This window comes from Clupea harengus, chromosome 14 (genome assembly GCF_900700415.2).
Source record: "Clupea harengus chromosome 14, Ch_v2.0.2, whole genome shotgun sequence".
In the NCBI taxonomy this organism is placed as follows: Eukaryota; Metazoa; Chordata; class Actinopteri; order Clupeiformes; family Clupeidae; genus Clupea; species Clupea harengus.
The window spans coordinates 8,257,778-8,275,250 of NC_045165.1; the positions used below are offsets into that span (position 1 = coordinate 8,257,778).

Here is a 17,473-nt window from a genome sequence, read left to right on the forward strand (position 1 = left end):
CACACACACATACAGAGAGAGAGAGAGAGAGGAGAGAGAGGGGGAGAGAGAGGGAGAGAGAGAGAGGAGTGCATCCCCCTCACACCCACACATTGCTCATTGCGCACTTTCCAGAGTAAAAACCCTTAACGACTCCCAAGCCATCACGCATTTAATGTATGTATTTAAAGTATGAAATTTCACTGTGATGGGGAGGGGGCTGCTTGGTAGGGCGGTTTAAGGCTGCTGGCTGTCACAAAGCCCAAGCAGACACATGGAGCAGCAGTGAGCCTTTGAAGCGAGCCCTTCCTCCTTAACACTTACTGTAAAAAGGCAACGAGTGGAATATGCTTTCATTGTTTATGGTCCCACGAAGCCTAGCACCTACTTACGCTACCTTATGTTCTACTGGCCTAAACTAAAGTAGGGCTCTCTTTTTATTACGAACAAAGTGTGGCTGAATGTGCTAGAAACAATTGGAATGGAGTTGCATTATATCCTGTGCCGCATAACCTAGCCACCTCTGCAATAGGCAATACTGGAAGTATACTTAATAGATTTTAAGCCATCTTGCCATGAAATAATTGACTGGTGCACGCACACAGATGGAGTTGTGGATCTCAACTCACCTTTTCTTCCAGAACTTGGAGGTCCTGGAGGCTTATCAGTGACTGACCCTTTAAAATAAAACAGAGATTTTTATATTCCACATCTGGAGAAAAAGCACCATAGCCATTCTTTCTCCTTTGATTGTGGTAGGCATCCACATGCATATTCCTTGTTTGGTGCCACTAAGAACATTGATCATTCGCAGGGACACTTCCTGGGGCTACCTTCTTTCCTACACACACCCTAGTCGTCCGCTTTATCAGTCTGGTGCTAATTGATGCCAAGTCGCCAAATGTTCCAACTTCTACATTTCAATATTTCCGGACATATTGTTAAACCAAAAACAAACATAACAAAAAAAAGTAAAAAAAATATATATATATAATAATCCATTTGACATGTCCATTTATTTAATAAAAATGAAAAAGGAAGGGGAAACTTTCATGAATGAAAGATGCTTCACTCAAAAAAGAATCTTTATGTGGCACAAGGTTTGCATTAGAGGCTGTCAGTCCTGGTAGTTAATCATCCTGACCTATCCGCCGTGTCACCCTCTAGTCCATCACAGAAATCCCAGAAGAAGACACTGACCATCCCCAACAGCATGTTCACGCACTCAACCCCAAATGTTAATATGACCCACGGACGTGCACATATTCATGTTGGCATGCGTAAACTCTGAAGGGCTAAGATGCGATTAGACACTTAAACCAAATTCAGAATGAGGAGGGAGAGGAACGGGGGAGGAGAGATTTGAAGCGAAGGCAGTTGGAATGAAATGTACTACCTGAACATCCACTTGTCACAGCATGAGTTCCCATAAATTCACGGAAGTTTCCTGCAAATGTATGTGAGATGATTCATTTGTGTCAAGGAAAAAAAAAAAAAAAACAGGGCGATTTCATTCATGAGAGCAGGTGGAAGGAAATGGAAATGTACTTGTGGGCTGAGATGTTCCTATCTCAGCAGTTTAATAGCAATGGACCGAGTTTAAGATAAGGCACAGATGTTAGCTACCACCAGATGCCTCGGTCTGAAAGAGTGTAGTCAAAGGCCTTTGTGCATATATACACAATGTAATATGTCGGTTTCTGGTCTTGTGTAATTAAAGCCACAACCACCGCAGCTTTAAGCTCCAACTGGCCTTAACATTTTGGACAAATGGGAGCACTGGGAATGAAACATACCTTTGCAAGAAACTAAAATGAAAGTATTGGACCTAATGCTGGACAAAAGCAGAGCAGGCAGAAGCCATGGGCATCTTAAAGCTTTTAGCTATCATGCTCATTACTGAGCTTTACAGCAGTCCTGATAGGCAGCGATTTCTGTCTGACCTAGCGAAGGTATGTTTCTGAGAATCTTTGGTAAAATTGCCGTTGATCGACTCAATGTGTTGGGAAGGAAAACCCCATGAGAGGGACAGCAGGGCAAAGAGAGGGAAGGGCCCAGGTCAAAGCTGGAAGGCATGTAACCACACAACGAGAGAGAGGGAGGGAGAGAGAGAGAGAGAGAGAGAGAGAGAGAGAGAGAGAGAGAGGAAGAGAGAGAGAAAGAGGACCATGAAAATAGGACCATGTGCTATAATCACACTGCCGTCCAAATCTGGCAAGCACCCAGCGCATTATCTTCAGTAAAGAAATTATAGCTATTATCACAAAGTGTTCCCATCCACTTTCAGTGGGCTCTGGTCTGCCTCTCTCTGCCCCTATCATCTGTTCTAATCACATTATTATTATTATTATTATTATTATTATTATAATGGACAAAGCAGAGAGACATAAAGTATAAAAGAGCCATACGATACGCCTGTAAGAGAAAACCCCCAAGCATGTTCTTGAGGACAGGCCTAGATCAGCCACACACAGTACCTGAGCACACAGGTGTGCGGTTGTGGACTGAGGATCCGCTGACTGGTTTGCCATCGGAGGTGACGCACCAGCAGTAGCCTGTGAGTGTGTGGCACTGAACCTGCAGGATGGGGGAAGGAGAGTTTACGGAGAGATCGCCTTCAGAAATGTCACCAATCACCAATACTGTTGAAGAAACCGCTGTCAGACCTGGGCAAAGGTACCATCCTCATTGCATTCTGGAATAAAGATGGACTCCTGGGGTCTTTTTGCTTGCTCCAAGGCCTGTATTCGTTCCATATGGCACTTTGACTGGCTGGAGTCTGCAGTTAGAAAACAAATGCCGCCACATAAACACATACGCACTAAAACTGATACAAAACACTGCGATACAAACAAAAAATGTCTTTGCCTTGGTCCTGTTGTCTCTTCTATGTCTATGTAGGAATGATAGATGTGTGCTTTCCTGCTTGTTTACCTATTGCTACCGACCGGCACAACAAAAGTCAAATATGTTGTTCTAACCAGGGTCATCTTATAGGCAAGCCTTGGAGACATATTTGGTCTTTTCATTAATGCTCATGACAAATGATGCTCACTTTTATGCATTTAGTAGGAATTGATGTCTGTATGGGATGGCAGTAAACTTCACTCAGTGGAGGCTCATGTGCTCTTAACCCACTCTGCTTTACTCTGCCATGTGAGGCATGTTTCTGGAGAGAAACAAATGCAATTTTTTGCAAACCAAAAATCCCTAATTTAATTGTTAATGCCCCCACACTCACTTCACGATTCTCATAATAGAAATCAGTCACAACACAATGCAACACAATGATATATTCCTAAGACCCTCCACTATTTGGGTTCTCCATGCACTGTTTGGCAGATATGTACAAATGCACACATGCATTGACACATACATGCACCCTATAAGTCACCTGCAGAACTTCTGAACATAAACCTTGACTGTGTATTTGTCTTGTCTGTAAACATTAATGTATTCTATCCTCACTACTGTCTGTACTACACAGTGTTATTACACACACACACACACACACACACACACACACACACACACACACACACACACACACACACACACACACACACACACACACACACACACACACACACACACACACACACACACACACACACACACACATAGAGACAGCACCTGAAACCTATGTCAAGCAGCATCAACAAGCTCACTAACTCACTCACTCGCTCTCTACTCCGGCCACATGTTGACCATTAGAGCTGACTTTGAACTCTGATGTTGATTTGCTATGGATTCTACACACCTGCCCTAACACAACATTCTCCCTTGTTCTACATTTTCTCTGCACTCTGAGTCTGGAGACTACTGGGAAAGAATAATATACTTTCTTTTGTAACTTTCTATTTCAAGGTGTTTATTTTCAATTTCTATGTGTGAGGTCTGCCTCTCATTGTTCATTAAAATACTGTTATCTAACATATAAATTTATACTCGATTTTGTACTCGAAAAATTGAATGAACATTTTTAATGAACACAATCTGAAACACAATTGCATTCACCTTGATGTGCATGGGTTCATTTACAATACGCATCTAGTCATTTCCTCATGTAATTAACAGCATCCAAATGATCATTAAAAATGACATTGGATGTATTATCGGGGAAGGGTTTTTCAACTTATTAAAGGTAAAGGTTTGATTGAATGACAGACATCAAGTTTTTTCTTTTGGCTATAGGTAATTTTTTAACACAACTGACGTTTATGAGAAATGTGGTGTTCTTTGGTCTTCACCATGAAATATAAAGCCACAGGAAGCCTTTCACTTTTTAGAATGTATCCACTTATTCTATCAGTTGTACCAGTTGGTTTGAAAAGTTTCAAACGCAACAAATAGGCTAATCAGCCCGACTGAATTTAAAAGTAGTCATCTCCATGAGCTGTCACTGAGCAGGATCTCAGGCCAGACTGTGGGCAGCTATTCTTCATCTAACCCTAATAATAACCAGAGAGGTCCTATGAGTCATCAAGTCATACTGGTGGACTCGAGTCAAGAGATATAAGGAAACATTGACATTCATGCTTTTGAAGCTGACAGTAGACGTTTGGAGGCCAACGGCCCACAAAGACGTAATAGCATGTTCTTAGCCAGCTACCTAAAGTTTCTGTCTGCTAAATCACTGGCCAAATGCATTCTCCAAATGCAAGAGATCAATATGTTCAAACTTTTGCTGGAGACATCACCTCATGATTAGTAAGTTGACCAGCATTCAAACTTATTTTCAAAAGATATTCATGTTCCATGGCTGCCATATTTCAGTTTAACAACAGATCAAAGATCAACAACAAAGGGAGTGTATATTTTCTCATACTCAAGTTACATATCAATATTAGCAAACAAATCCACTAAGTTGTATATATATGTTTACACACACCAAGATACAGCCTATCAATCAACTGTCAATCACCCAACTCACTGGCAATGAATTGTGTAAAGAATATAGCCAGTAAATTCTAAGAAAATAGCCTTAAGCAAAGATGTGTACTAAGTATGAATCCGTTTCTATACATTCATGGAGAGCATAATCAAACCTAAAAACACAATAAAGTAAGTGAGTAAGTAAATGTTAGTGCCATCCTGTATGTGAGTAAGTAAATGTAAGTGCCATCCTGTATGTGAGCATTTTCTATCACACAAAGGGTTGATGCAAGTTCAGGACTAAATTCATTTTTCAGTGCATTAGCTCTACAATTTATTTCTGTGTATTTGGATAACTTCCCATTCATTAACTAAATGAAATGCACCATGTCATGTCAACTGTACCACTAAGCGCCACATACCCATGTTGACTTTGCTTCTGTTTGTCAACTAGCCTCAAACAGCAGCCTATGTTACCACATCAGCACTATGTCAGTCTGACATAGCAGAAAGCATGCTGAGCAAGCTATGTCATTTCAACTCAAAAGTGTCATAACAGCTTTTACAACAGCTGACACCAATTCATAAATGTTTATGTAAGGTTAATGTAAAATGTTACCAAGTTATCTGGTGGTTGCTCATTACCAATATGGTTCTCAAAAAAGCTTGGTGGCATGTAAGGTTGAGACGATGAGAGACAAAAGACTTTTTCCATGTAAAACTTTGCCTACTACACATACACACACACAGCCTATACACAATATGGGCACTAGCTCCAGTAGGCAGTAGGTATACATGATGTTTGTCTAGGTAAGTTATACCATTTACAAACAGTATGTGTTATTCAAACATTTTGTGTGGGTAAAAAAATATAGAAAAATATAATAATATAATATAATAAATATAAGTATAGGAACCGTGTCACAAGTAAAGGAGAAGGAGAAGATACATGGAAGAATCCTTCAACCTTGACCTGAGGCCAATTCATCTTTCAGGTTGTGTGGCTGGCATCCAAAGCCTGTGAGAGTGTGTAATCATGGTCTGTGAATGCTTAGATGCGTAGCGATGGGCGGAACATGAAAGACATCTTCTCTCTGGCCTTAGTGTCCCTCTCTGATACTCGGACGCATTGAGACACGTGGATTTCTAAGGACATGTGACCTTGTATTCTATCTGACACAGGATCTATGTGTGAATGTCTGTCTTTGTATGATTTAAAATCTCACCATAAACCATACATTATATTATGACTCATTGGTCTCAGGAAAGCTGACTAATATTTCAGGGGACAATGTATCTCAACTTTGAGTAGTTCCAGAAATATTTAAAAAGTTAGCAATAGAAATAAACGGTTTTACCATGAAGCAATCAAAAAATATGTATTTTTACTGGGAAACAAGGTAGTACAGCAACAGTATCAGTAGAAGGTCTCACATTCACTGTTGCAGCATGTATCTTTTGGGATTCCTTTGTCGAAGTTTAGTGTTATCCCAGATTAGATTAAAAGGGTGCAGACTGTCTGTTACCTCAACATGACTCTGAGGGGTTCCTATGATGCTTGCCTGTAGCTCCTTATGCAAAGTTATGAGAAGTTATGAGAAGTTACAAGTGTTACAAACTATGAGAAGTTACAAGTGTAACAAGCTATGAGAAGTTACAAGTGTTACAAGCTATGAGAAGTTACAAGTGTAACAAGTTATGAGAAGTTACAAGTGTAACAAGTCATGAGAAGTTACAAGTGTAACAAGTGCATTTCTAAATTGATATGATAATCTAAACCTCATCCAATACCCATTTAAAACAGCATAACACGAATATATTGAATATAAAGAAATACAATTTATAAAAGCCAAACATTCCCCTCAGCTCCAGAATGGGATCAGAGCCTTTGAATGCATTTTAGCCCTGCCCAATGATGAAGTCTATGCATATGCTTGTCTTTGTTATGCTTGGATAGACAAATTAAAGATTCAGTGGGAACAGGATCCTCAAGAGGAAAGCATATGATTCAGCACTTAAATGCTGCAGATTTACAGATCGACTAAACCTGCCAACATTCAGGCTGTTTTCAAAGCTTCATTTTCCCAAGTAACTAATGCACGCTCATTCAGACCTTGATTTCTGGAACAGAAATACTAGTTTTCTGTCAAATTTGAGTGAACACGTTTGAATTAATTCATAACCCCCCCTTCCTGGAACAGTGCAGAAGAGTTGATGCTTATATGTATGTTTCAATGCCATACCTTTCAGTTCCAGCTCTTTTCCTTCGGTGGCCAGTGTTGGCACAGGGAGGAGAGGGGGTGGAATCATAGTCCTTTTTGTACCTGTAAAGAGCATCAATACAAAAATGAGATCAAAAGCTTTGGGATCTTTTCCTGTTATGATCGTTTTGCATTTATTATTTGAACATTTCCTTTGACGTGTAACAGAGAGAGCAGCAGATGGAGTAGAGTGTCCTCACCTTTGCAGCGGCCACGATGTGCAAGTGTAAGTGTGCGGTCCTTGCATTTGGCCCTTTGTAGGTCGCAGCCAGTCTCGTAGCTTTGACCATCTGAGCCACACACCGGCTTGCCATGACTCCGTGAGCAGATGATGCCACAGTGGCTCTCCCTGTCCCCAATCAGCCACTGTATGGAGACAAAGCACCATCAGGACGGAGCTTATGACATGAGGGATTTTTAAAAACTGTAAAAAGTCATCCGAGGTGAAAAAACAGTTAGTGTCATCATTCGCTAAGTGTTAACCACAGAAGATTTACAGTAATACACAGCACAATTTCTTCTCTGCTTATGATACATCACATTGTGTGCCAGCCTATTTACCCGTACTATAAACAAATTACATCATTGACATAGTTTTCTGCTTCATAGCTCTGCTTATCCTAATAATAGTAACCTTCTGAGCATAATGTATACCCACTAAGCTGTTCCACAACCAATACTTTGAATGCTGAATGCTCCATAGTGTATATATGCCGCATGTATGTTTTATCCTGATGCATGTATGTTCCCCCTCTTTTTCTATCTCTCTACCCGGCCCCAAGCACTTGGGTCCTCCCTTATGAGCTGGGTTCTGCTCAAGGTTTCTTCTTGTTAAAAGGGAGTTTTTCCTTGCTGTCGTCTTAGTGCAGCAGATCCAGTGCTATATCCCATGTCACACTAGCAGATTCAGTGTGATATCCCATGTCACACTAGTGTTTAGGTGGCAATGTAACCGGCGTTGTGTGGACAAGCACAGTCCCGCACCGGACTTAAATTTGGGCATGGAAAGCGGGCATGCTAGCAAGGAGGCTAAAAGACATGGGTACTAGCATCTGTCACTAGCATGTCTATTAAGGTGTTCGGGAGTGAGCTTTACTCAATGCGCTGGCAACTGTTACAATTGCTCTAAGGGTTTCAGGCTCTGCACTCTGTAAAGTGCCTTGAGACAATTTCATTATTATCAAATAAATAAATAAATAACCAAATAAAATTTAACTGAATTGAAAATGCCTCAGAACAGTGTTATTAAGTCTTTGTGTACTCTATTTCAAATATTTTTTTTCTGATATATAAGTGCATTCTACAAATATAAAGGCTTACATCAGCAAAAGGCAGTTGCATACTACACTGTCAACATTCAGCACAGCCCATGATGTTTAATGTGATGTTTAACATGTCACCTAAACACAGCCAAGAGACAGAAATTAAGAGTGTGTGCCTGTGCCTGGAGGATAGAACAGAGACAATGGACAAGTCAAGTCTGTTCCTATCACTCCTGTGATTAGAAACAAATGCTTACCGCATTGCTTAAAGAATGAGGAAACTCGGTCCTTGTTTCAAAGACCGCTAGAGACCAGAAGCAGCAAGATATAAAGTTTGCTTGTTTGAAGCCTGCTAGGCTTCAAAGCAACTGTCAGACAAAGTGAATGCACAATAGGCCGTTCTCCTCAGCTCAGAGTTAGAGCTGGACTTTCTCTCCCTGGAGTGGCTTCTCCCTGACAGGCATAATGATTTGAAATTGTTTTGAGCTCTCTCTCTCTCTCTCTCTCTCTCTCTCTCTCTCTCTCTCTCTCTCTCTCTCTCTCACTCCCCCTCTCTCTTTCTCTCTCTCGTCAGCCAAATTCTAACCCCCCAATCACCGGCTTCACAACTATATTGCATATAAGTCTCCAGGATTTCAGAAAGGCACGAAAGAGAGAGAGAGACAGAGAGAGAGAGAGAGAGAGAGAGAGAGAGGGAGGGGGGAACGGGGGGATTCTCTTGTTTTCTACAAACACATGGGGGAAGCAGTGAAACCGAATCAGGGTAATTTTCCCAGAATGCCTATCCAGCATCCTAGCATGGCAAAAAGTCACTCTGTGAGACAGGAGAGACGGAGAGCAGGTAGGTACCATACATTTGTAACTCTACAGAGGGAAGGGGGGCCTGGAAAAAGAGACGAGGTGTCAGCCAGAAGCACAGGGCACAATTTCCATCCTCCCTGAGCCAACTCCTATCAGCAGTACAGACCTGACCATTCTTTAAGCAGGCAGCTCCAACAAACGCACACACACGTACACACACACTGCTGAGCACAACAGAGTTACTTAGTGAGTAAGAGGTCTGAGAGCAAAAGGCACTGCAATTAATTAGCCCAGCCGAACACCTTGTGGTGCAGCTATGTGCCAGAGCGATGATGTCACTAATGCTCTGGAGTGCTGCTGAATGACCCAGGAAATCACATCATGTGTCAGCAATACAGAACTCAATGCACTTCCCACGAACACACTGGGTGTTGCTACCTTAAGTTATTTAATCAACGTGTGAACAATGACCGATTCATATTGCCTGCGTGAGCACTAACCCACAGAAAGACACAACTGCCACGAGGAGAGAGAGGAGGCTCCCGAGGAGACGCAAAAGGAGGCCACTGACTTTAAATCAATTAATGAAAACTGGAAGAAAAAAAAAGGATCAGAGCGATTTGACTCATTCCTCTAGACCAGAGTGGGGCCAAATTCTTAAACCTGCTTTTTTTTTCTTTGCTTTCACATGAAACATATGCTCGGCACTTTGTTCCTGCGATGACTCCCAGAAGTGTCGGCAGATATTCTGTGAGTGATACACAACGCAGATGACACAAGCATCTACCTTTCTGCAGGTTAGATGGATGACACCATGGAAAGAAGACTGAAAAACATCCACCTCCTAAAGAATCTGCCAAAACATCTTCAGAGCAAAATCTCAGAGGACAACACATCATGCTGGTGGACTTGAGAGTTTCTGCCTCGACTGGTTACAGGGTAGGCGTGCTGCACAATGTAGCCAGCTGCCAATGTACCACACCAAAAGAACAAGGGACAATTAGGAAGGACATTACACTTTTATCATTTGAATTATATTTCACATCATCAACAATCTGATGAAAAAAAGGTCTTGGCAGCTGTATTTTCCCGTTGAATTCAAAATAATCCTATTCATAGGCTATGAAATCACCATGCAGTATGGCTTTAATTACATTCTTTCACCACCGTCAAAAGAGCCTATGTTGGTTCATTGACACTCGGAAATCTGCCGGCGTTGATATCCTCAGCAAACACACAAGCCCAAGCTGTCAGTTTCAATTGTAACACAAAACTCACAGACAAAAAGGGTATCTTTTTTGTGTTAACCTCTTTTCACACAGCACATTCTTGTGGAGCAGGCCAAACATTGCTTGTAATTCAGCTCACATAATGAGTAATGACCACATTATTGATTGAGGTCTTTGGCTCAGATCGAAAAGTAAAAAACAAGTGAACGCATAAATGATTTTGAAAGATATGTCACTTTAACATTTGTCCAACAAAACACCCAATCCTCTTCATTCTCTCTGATTTACTCCCTGTGTGAATGATGAAACTGGCTTTGAGGTTTCTTGCATGAGATCAGTTCCATTTGATATAAATCTGATTTGCGTTTGAAAAACCTTCCAGGATATTTTTCCTCTCTCTAGAAAGACTGCTTTCTCCATAAAAACAATGAGCTATTTGTGACGGATATCTAATAGTGAATAATAATAATAATTCATAATTATACCTACAATATTATATTAATATTATACTAATTTCACTCATGTCTAACAGACTGACTTAACTGAAGTTCTGAAATTATGTAAAAAAAAAAAGAAAAAACAACAAAAGTTGTTGTCATCATACTCACTCTATATACTGTTTGAATAGACAATATGTGTGAAATTTCTAGTCATGGTTTTCCTGTGTTTATTTATATTAGTGCTTTGATTAGTACATGTGGATGGTGACAAATGGACAGAAATGAATAGGTAAAAAGTGTCTACTGAAAACAGACCCAATAAAAGGAATTATTAATGGATTGGTGAAAAGCTGCAGACAGTTTTTTTCTTAATTTTTATATCATCCTCCTTGTTTTGGCAGAGGAAAAAACATCTCTGTGAAATAACAAGAGCAAACTGAGAAGTTAGTTTCGGGGCAAGGCCAACTACTTTGGCAAAAGAAGCATGGTCTAAACAAGGCAATGAAAACAGTATCCAAAGCAAGCTTTTTTAAAAGGTGATTTAAAATGCTCTAAAGGCTCCTCAAGACCAACAACACTGTCTGCTTCTGTCTGTCTGGACCAAGAGGTGAAGATTGCAAAGGCATAACAGCAGGAGAGGAGGACAAGGTGATAGGGATAGGAATGTGTGTGTGTGTGAGAAGCCGCCATAGCCATAAGAATTTTACTGCTATGGGCACTGATCCCTTTGGGCTAATTAAGTGCTGATTACTTAGTGTGAAAGCCTGATGCCTATTCAGCACCATTCCCTCCGGGCTGGAGGTAGCATGGTGTGGCTAGCCGACGGGAGAGACCAAAGGGACGCTAATCAGCAGTGACAAGATGTTATGAGATACCCCAGAGACCAATCATTTGGAATCAGCATGGCCCAAAACAGCCACCTAAACCAGGGGGCAAGACCTGACCCTGGATGATCATGAGCATCGACAAATGAGGGTCTTAAAAGGCCAAAGAATGTTAAGACTGTGCAGGTTTAAAGCCAGTCTTTTCATTAGCTGTAGATGAGTCTGCAGAGAGCATTGCCTGCAGATAGTGAAGATTGAAATTCAGCCGAAACAACAACGCTAAAAATCCCAAAACGTCTCAGGCTGCCACATGTGGTACTGGTTTTTATCGCAGAACCATCAAATCCTTTTTTCACTCTGCTCATCTCCCTCATTAAACATGGATCGAGAAGGTCTGAGAAATATTGCATGAACTCTATTTCTGCAAACACACTGCTCTGGACTGCAGGAGAGCTCTGGCTGAATATGAAAAGAGTAACTCAAATCCAAAAAGATTTGCAAAAGTTCAACCATAGATTCACTAATACCGTTTTCTTTTCAGAATAGTAATTGTAGAAAGGAACCGTATAGCATGTAGCCAGATACCCTCCTGCTGACCAATACGCATTAGCTGTGTGTAATTCAACCCAATTGTAAAACAATTACCATAGAAACAACCATTTTTTTTAATAATCACTGGAAGGGAATTTGGTTAACATTTCGACCCACTTTAGTTCAACAATGACTCATATGAGACTGAACACTCTAAAATTATTTGTTTTTATGTCTGTCTTAAAATGCTGCACATTGGGGCAAATTGTCTCAAGAGGCGTTTCAAAATAAATAAATATTATTTAAAGGCATTCATCTTTCTGAGAGCTTCCAAAACCACATCACAGGCTTTGACTGGGTAATAGTTGTTTAAAAAAACAGTAAAAGTGAGCTTTCCAATTGATTTGAAACATGTTGAACCAGGTTTGTTTATCTGGATGGCTTTCTTCAAAGAAAGTAAAATTCACAGTAGGTGAAATCCTTTATAGCATGGTCATCCATGATATAATCATTTATTATGGTTTTAGTACTGGCTTTAAAGTGCCTGCATGGGTGATTTTGCCCAACATGAGTTCCAGCTTACTATTGGAGAGCAAATGGAATGAATACAGCCAATTAAACAAGGGCAAACACAAAAGAAGGAAAGGTTAATGAGATTATTAGCAACTAGAGAAAAACATTTTTCCATGACCTTACACTAAGATATTTTATACACTGTGCAATACTCTCAAAATAATGTAACTGTAGTGATTGTGGTTGCTTGGATAAACTATATGTGAGCATGATTCAGTGAAGCCATACCTGCTCTCAATCATAGCCTCAGGTGTTATATGAATGTGCAGTATAGCTTCTGTGGCACACATCGATTGATTTACATACACATGCATGTATTCTTTTTGGTTTGCCTAGTAGCATCCAAGGGGTGAGAGAGTACACTGTGTTCGTGACAAACACCTCACCATGGGAAGCAGGTGCCAGCAGTGTGCTAACGTGTGAGGGAGTCATTACCTATGTCCACAACAGGAAACAAACAATAACAGCAACACAAACAGCTTTTTTGATTCAACCTCGACATGAAAGAGGTCACTGGCAATCCTTGTGAGCGGGAAGGAAAATGTCCTCCCTAATCAGCCATGGCATGATTTCACCACAAGGGAAAAAAAGGAGAAAACAATTAAATGCCGCAGAGGAGAGCCAAGAACAAACACGTTTTCTCCTCATGGACACTTAAGAGAGTTTCTCAATGCCAGCTCTAATTGTATACAGTATGTAGTTTTAACAGGCCCTATGTAATTACTTTGGTTCATCGATAAACATTCTGCTTTAAGGAAATCTATAACATAAATACCGGCCTTCCCACTGTTTCAATTAACACTCTTTACTGAACTCTGTCATAAAAAGTAGGAGAACCGAAATAGGAATGCTTGGATAAGCTGAGCCCCCTACTTCTCAGTTAAACATAATTGGGTTCATTTAAAAACACAAAAAAATTGAGCTGTATGTTGTTTGTCTAAACACCCCTCTAAAATTAGAATGCAGGCTATGCAGAACGTTTCACACAGAAGGTGTGAAAGATCAAGTTCCCCCAAGAGATAAAGACACAGAACCCGTGATGCTGTATTGGTACTGCTACCATCAAACTGGCAGGCAACTGGGTCAGAACAGAACAGAAGTGACCTGTAATGAAATGAGGCGTAGTGAAATTAGGTGAGTTGTAGAATGTTAGATCTCAGGGTGAAGGAGAAAAGAATCCCCTTCAAAAGTTTTTCATAATCTTTTCCTGGATTAATGAAGAAAAAACGTCCTACCATTTCCGTGGAGAACGGAAATCTTATTATCGACATTCCTGGTTTGTCTTTAATGCCCCATCCTGGCTAGGGAACAGTCACCTCTGTTTGCCAAAGGCACAGAACCCATTTTCCCATCCTCCGGGCAGCCAGGTAGATATCATGGGACTCAGTATAAAGAAGTGCCATGCAGAGTAATAAAAAGCATTGCAGAGCTTGTAATGTTTAATGTAAACTGCAAAAGAGCAAGCATTCTACTTAAAATATTGTATGTTTTTCTACTAACACTACAATGCCAGCCATTCAGAGAGAGAGAGACAGATAGAGAAAGAATAATTGGAAATACAGAAAGAGAAATAAAGAAAGAGCTGAAAGACAGGGCTAAGTATGGCACACCAGAACTAAAGCAGTCCTGTGAATAAATAACTAATATTCGCAAACCATGATTATCATGTGCATCTGCAGTACAGGACAGGAAAGCTGTGCCCTTGCAAATGACAGTGGCCCCGTACCAGTGCTCTCGGCTGCACTTCATTACACTGATTAAAAGAAGCTAAAATGAACCGTGAAATACATCTGTTTCAACTGTGCAACCATCACATCAAAATGGCAGCCACTTTGATTGGCCATTGCTGTGGCCACATGAACTTGTGGCCTGTGGAATGTGGATTCATATGTCCTGCATGCTCCAAGAATTCTGCATATGAACAAGAGAGTACTTGGGCAAGGGAGTGTATATGTGTGCTGATGCAGACATTTGTATACGTGTGTGCCCTTTTAGGTGATGTTTGCATGCTAATGTGCGTGTGTGCGTGTGTGTGTGTGCGCGTGTGTGTGGTGTGCCTGTGTGTATGTGTATGTGTATGTGTATGTGTATGTGTATGTGTATGTGTATGTGTGTGTATGTGTATGTATGTGTATGTATGTGTGTGTGCGCGTGTGTGCGCGTGTGTGTGTGCGTGTGTGTGTGTGTGCGTGTCTGTGTGTGTGTGTGTGCGTGCCAGTGTGTGTGTGTGTGTGTGTGTGTGTGTGTGTGTGTGTGTGTGTGTGTGTGTGTGTGTGTGCCCGTGTGTGTGTGTGTGTGCCCGTGTGTGTGTGTGCCCATGTGTGTGTGTGTTAGGGTTAGTAAACCACACTCAGGTCGTGTTGGATCACTGAACCATACTAATCCATTACTTTACTAATACTAATACATCCAATACTAATCCATTACTTTACTAATACTAATACATCCAATACTAATCCATTACTTTACTAATACTAATACATCCCATACTAATCCATTACTTCTTTTTACAATGGTAAGACCTACCATACTCTCTATGCATACTAATAAATATCTGTTTTGTGAGGATGGAAGAAGCTGTACTCACGTGGTCTAGTTCAGGGTACTAGTTCATTTAAAACTCTGGAAACACTTAAGGCAGTGAACCTCAAACTACCAATTTCCTTCCCACAATACTGAGCCTTGAAGATGAATACAAGTGTCAGATTTGAGGGGTTAATGTTCGTTAAATGTGGACACTTGCTCTCAGTTCACTGTTACCATGTACTTTTATTTTAAAAGCTTGTCTAAAACAGGAAAGGTTGTGTGTATTGAAGAAAAACATTATCACTGTGGTTTAACACAAGATGGGTGTACTTCTTTTATCACATTTTAATGAAAACCCTCGTAGTCTGCTAGTCTGTTATTCTGGTAGAATGTGCGATATCACTGGTTGCTGATACACAGTGCTATCTCTCTCCACTCGAATGCTTTCCTTCTGACCCGGCACACATTCCCTTGGTAAAACAACTCTCCCTTATCCAAATCCCAGCTGTCCTACAGTACACCCCGCTCAAGGCTCTGCACAGCCCACACATGCAGAACTCCCTCTCTCTTCACTCCGACTCTCTCAGGGACTAAGCTCTCACCGCCAAGTTGCAAATTAAGTCCGTATACTGTAGGAACGCTTAGACCCACATGAGAATCCTCACATTAAGCACTTCTCACATCACACATATGTACGCACAGAAACACATATACAAACATGATAATACACAAACCCTTTGTAATGTCTCATACACAGAACACCCCTTTCATACAGCACATCTGAGTAAACACACACACACACACACACACACACACACACAGATGCGTGTGGCTACGCACACACACACAGATCACCCACACCTGCACTTAGGGTGTGATCTAGGCCTGGGCTAATAAAAAAGCCAGAGGGGAGAGGCTCAGATGTGAGGCTGCAAGATGGCAGTCTTGGCATGCGTGCTCATGTTTGCTGTTTTACATGGCTTTATGAGGTTGCTGTGATACCCTCAACCAGCTTTGCCATAAGCCGTCCATCTGATCTCATCTCATCTCCAGACTGCTGGAATCGTGTGCTTGTTCCACCCCTCAGCCCCTCTCAGCCCAGCTGTGCTGGAGTTCACCTCTGCAGGACAGCCACCACCATACACACTCTACAGAGACTCAATGAATGAAAATGATTAAGTAAGAAGGGGTTTAGAGGTTAAACAGTAAGTTTCCACCTCCGTAAGGCCTCATGCCCATACAAACATACAGTATATGTAATTATAAAATGACTGCTTTCGTTTTAGTAAATAAAGAATTACTTAATAACTACATATCACAAAAAGGCTGCCTTACAGGCCCAGAGAGCTATACACAGAATTTTGATAATATTCAATATTTAAACATCAGATAATGATGAAGTAATACTATCTGTGTTACTCTATATATGAAGATATTATTGTTTACTTGTTACATAGAAGGTATGCTACACACAAAGTTTGGGTAATGTCTGGAACAATAAATAATTAAATAAGGAAGTGCAGCACTCTTCACAGTCTTTAAACGAGTCCCTACACATGGATTACCCAATGCTTTGTCATGTTAAAAGACTTCACACGCCAGCAAAGCACAACTTCAAAGGACAGGAAATATTAAAGCATTCCCTACATTTCATCTGATGTTTTTTTTTTCCCTTTCCTCCTAATGGTCATGTAACAATACACTAATGAGAATGGTGTCTAAAACACTGCATTACTTCATAGCTCACAGTGCCTTTCACTAGATTCTCATAGCACTTATACAGTATTTGTTTAAACCTTATATTCCTAATTAGTGAATAGTAATGACTCTCGCTTAAAGCATCTCATTTATACATCTCAAACGATGGCATTCAATTGAACTCTAAATGTCTTCACTTACTTTGTCTATAAATTGCATTATTGTTTGTTGCCACAGAACAGTAAGAGACATCTCTCCTCTGTTAAGCTGTTAAATCGTGTAGTGCACCCGATGCATTTTTTCCCTGTCAAATGCATAAATTCAGCACAGACTTTAATGTTGGAACATGGAAGTGTCGAACACATATTTGCATGCATCTCTCCAGACATGCGACATGAGCAGTGTGATGGATTTTTCAGATGTCTTTATCTTGGCTGCGTGAAATAGTTTAGTGTTATTCATTTTACAGCTGGA

At 40.7% G+C, this 17,473-nt stretch overlaps 1 protein-coding gene across 4 annotated transcripts in view; it reads right to left on the reverse strand.

Moving 5' to 3' along the window:
- smoc1 (SPARC related modular calcium binding 1) overlaps positions 1-17,473 on the reverse strand; it is a 42,551-nt gene that overhangs the window by 21,379 nt on the left and 3,699 nt on the right. For all 4 annotated transcript variants that reach the window (XR_006152767.1, XM_042709674.1, XM_031580073.1 and 1 more), the window contains exons 2-6: positions 7,316-7,481; positions 7,098-7,178; positions 2,646-2,758; positions 2,457-2,556; positions 609-656 (exon numbers count right to left, since the gene is read on the reverse strand). Coding sequence is in view for 3 of the 4 variants with exons in the window: in XM_042709674.1 (XP_042565608.1) it covers positions 609-656; positions 2,457-2,556; positions 2,646-2,758; positions 7,098-7,178; positions 7,316-7,481 (508 nt within the window). In the remaining variant the exon portion in view is untranslated. The remainder of the gene's footprint in view (positions 1-608; positions 657-2,456; positions 2,557-2,645; positions 2,759-7,097; positions 7,179-7,315; positions 7,482-17,473) is intronic.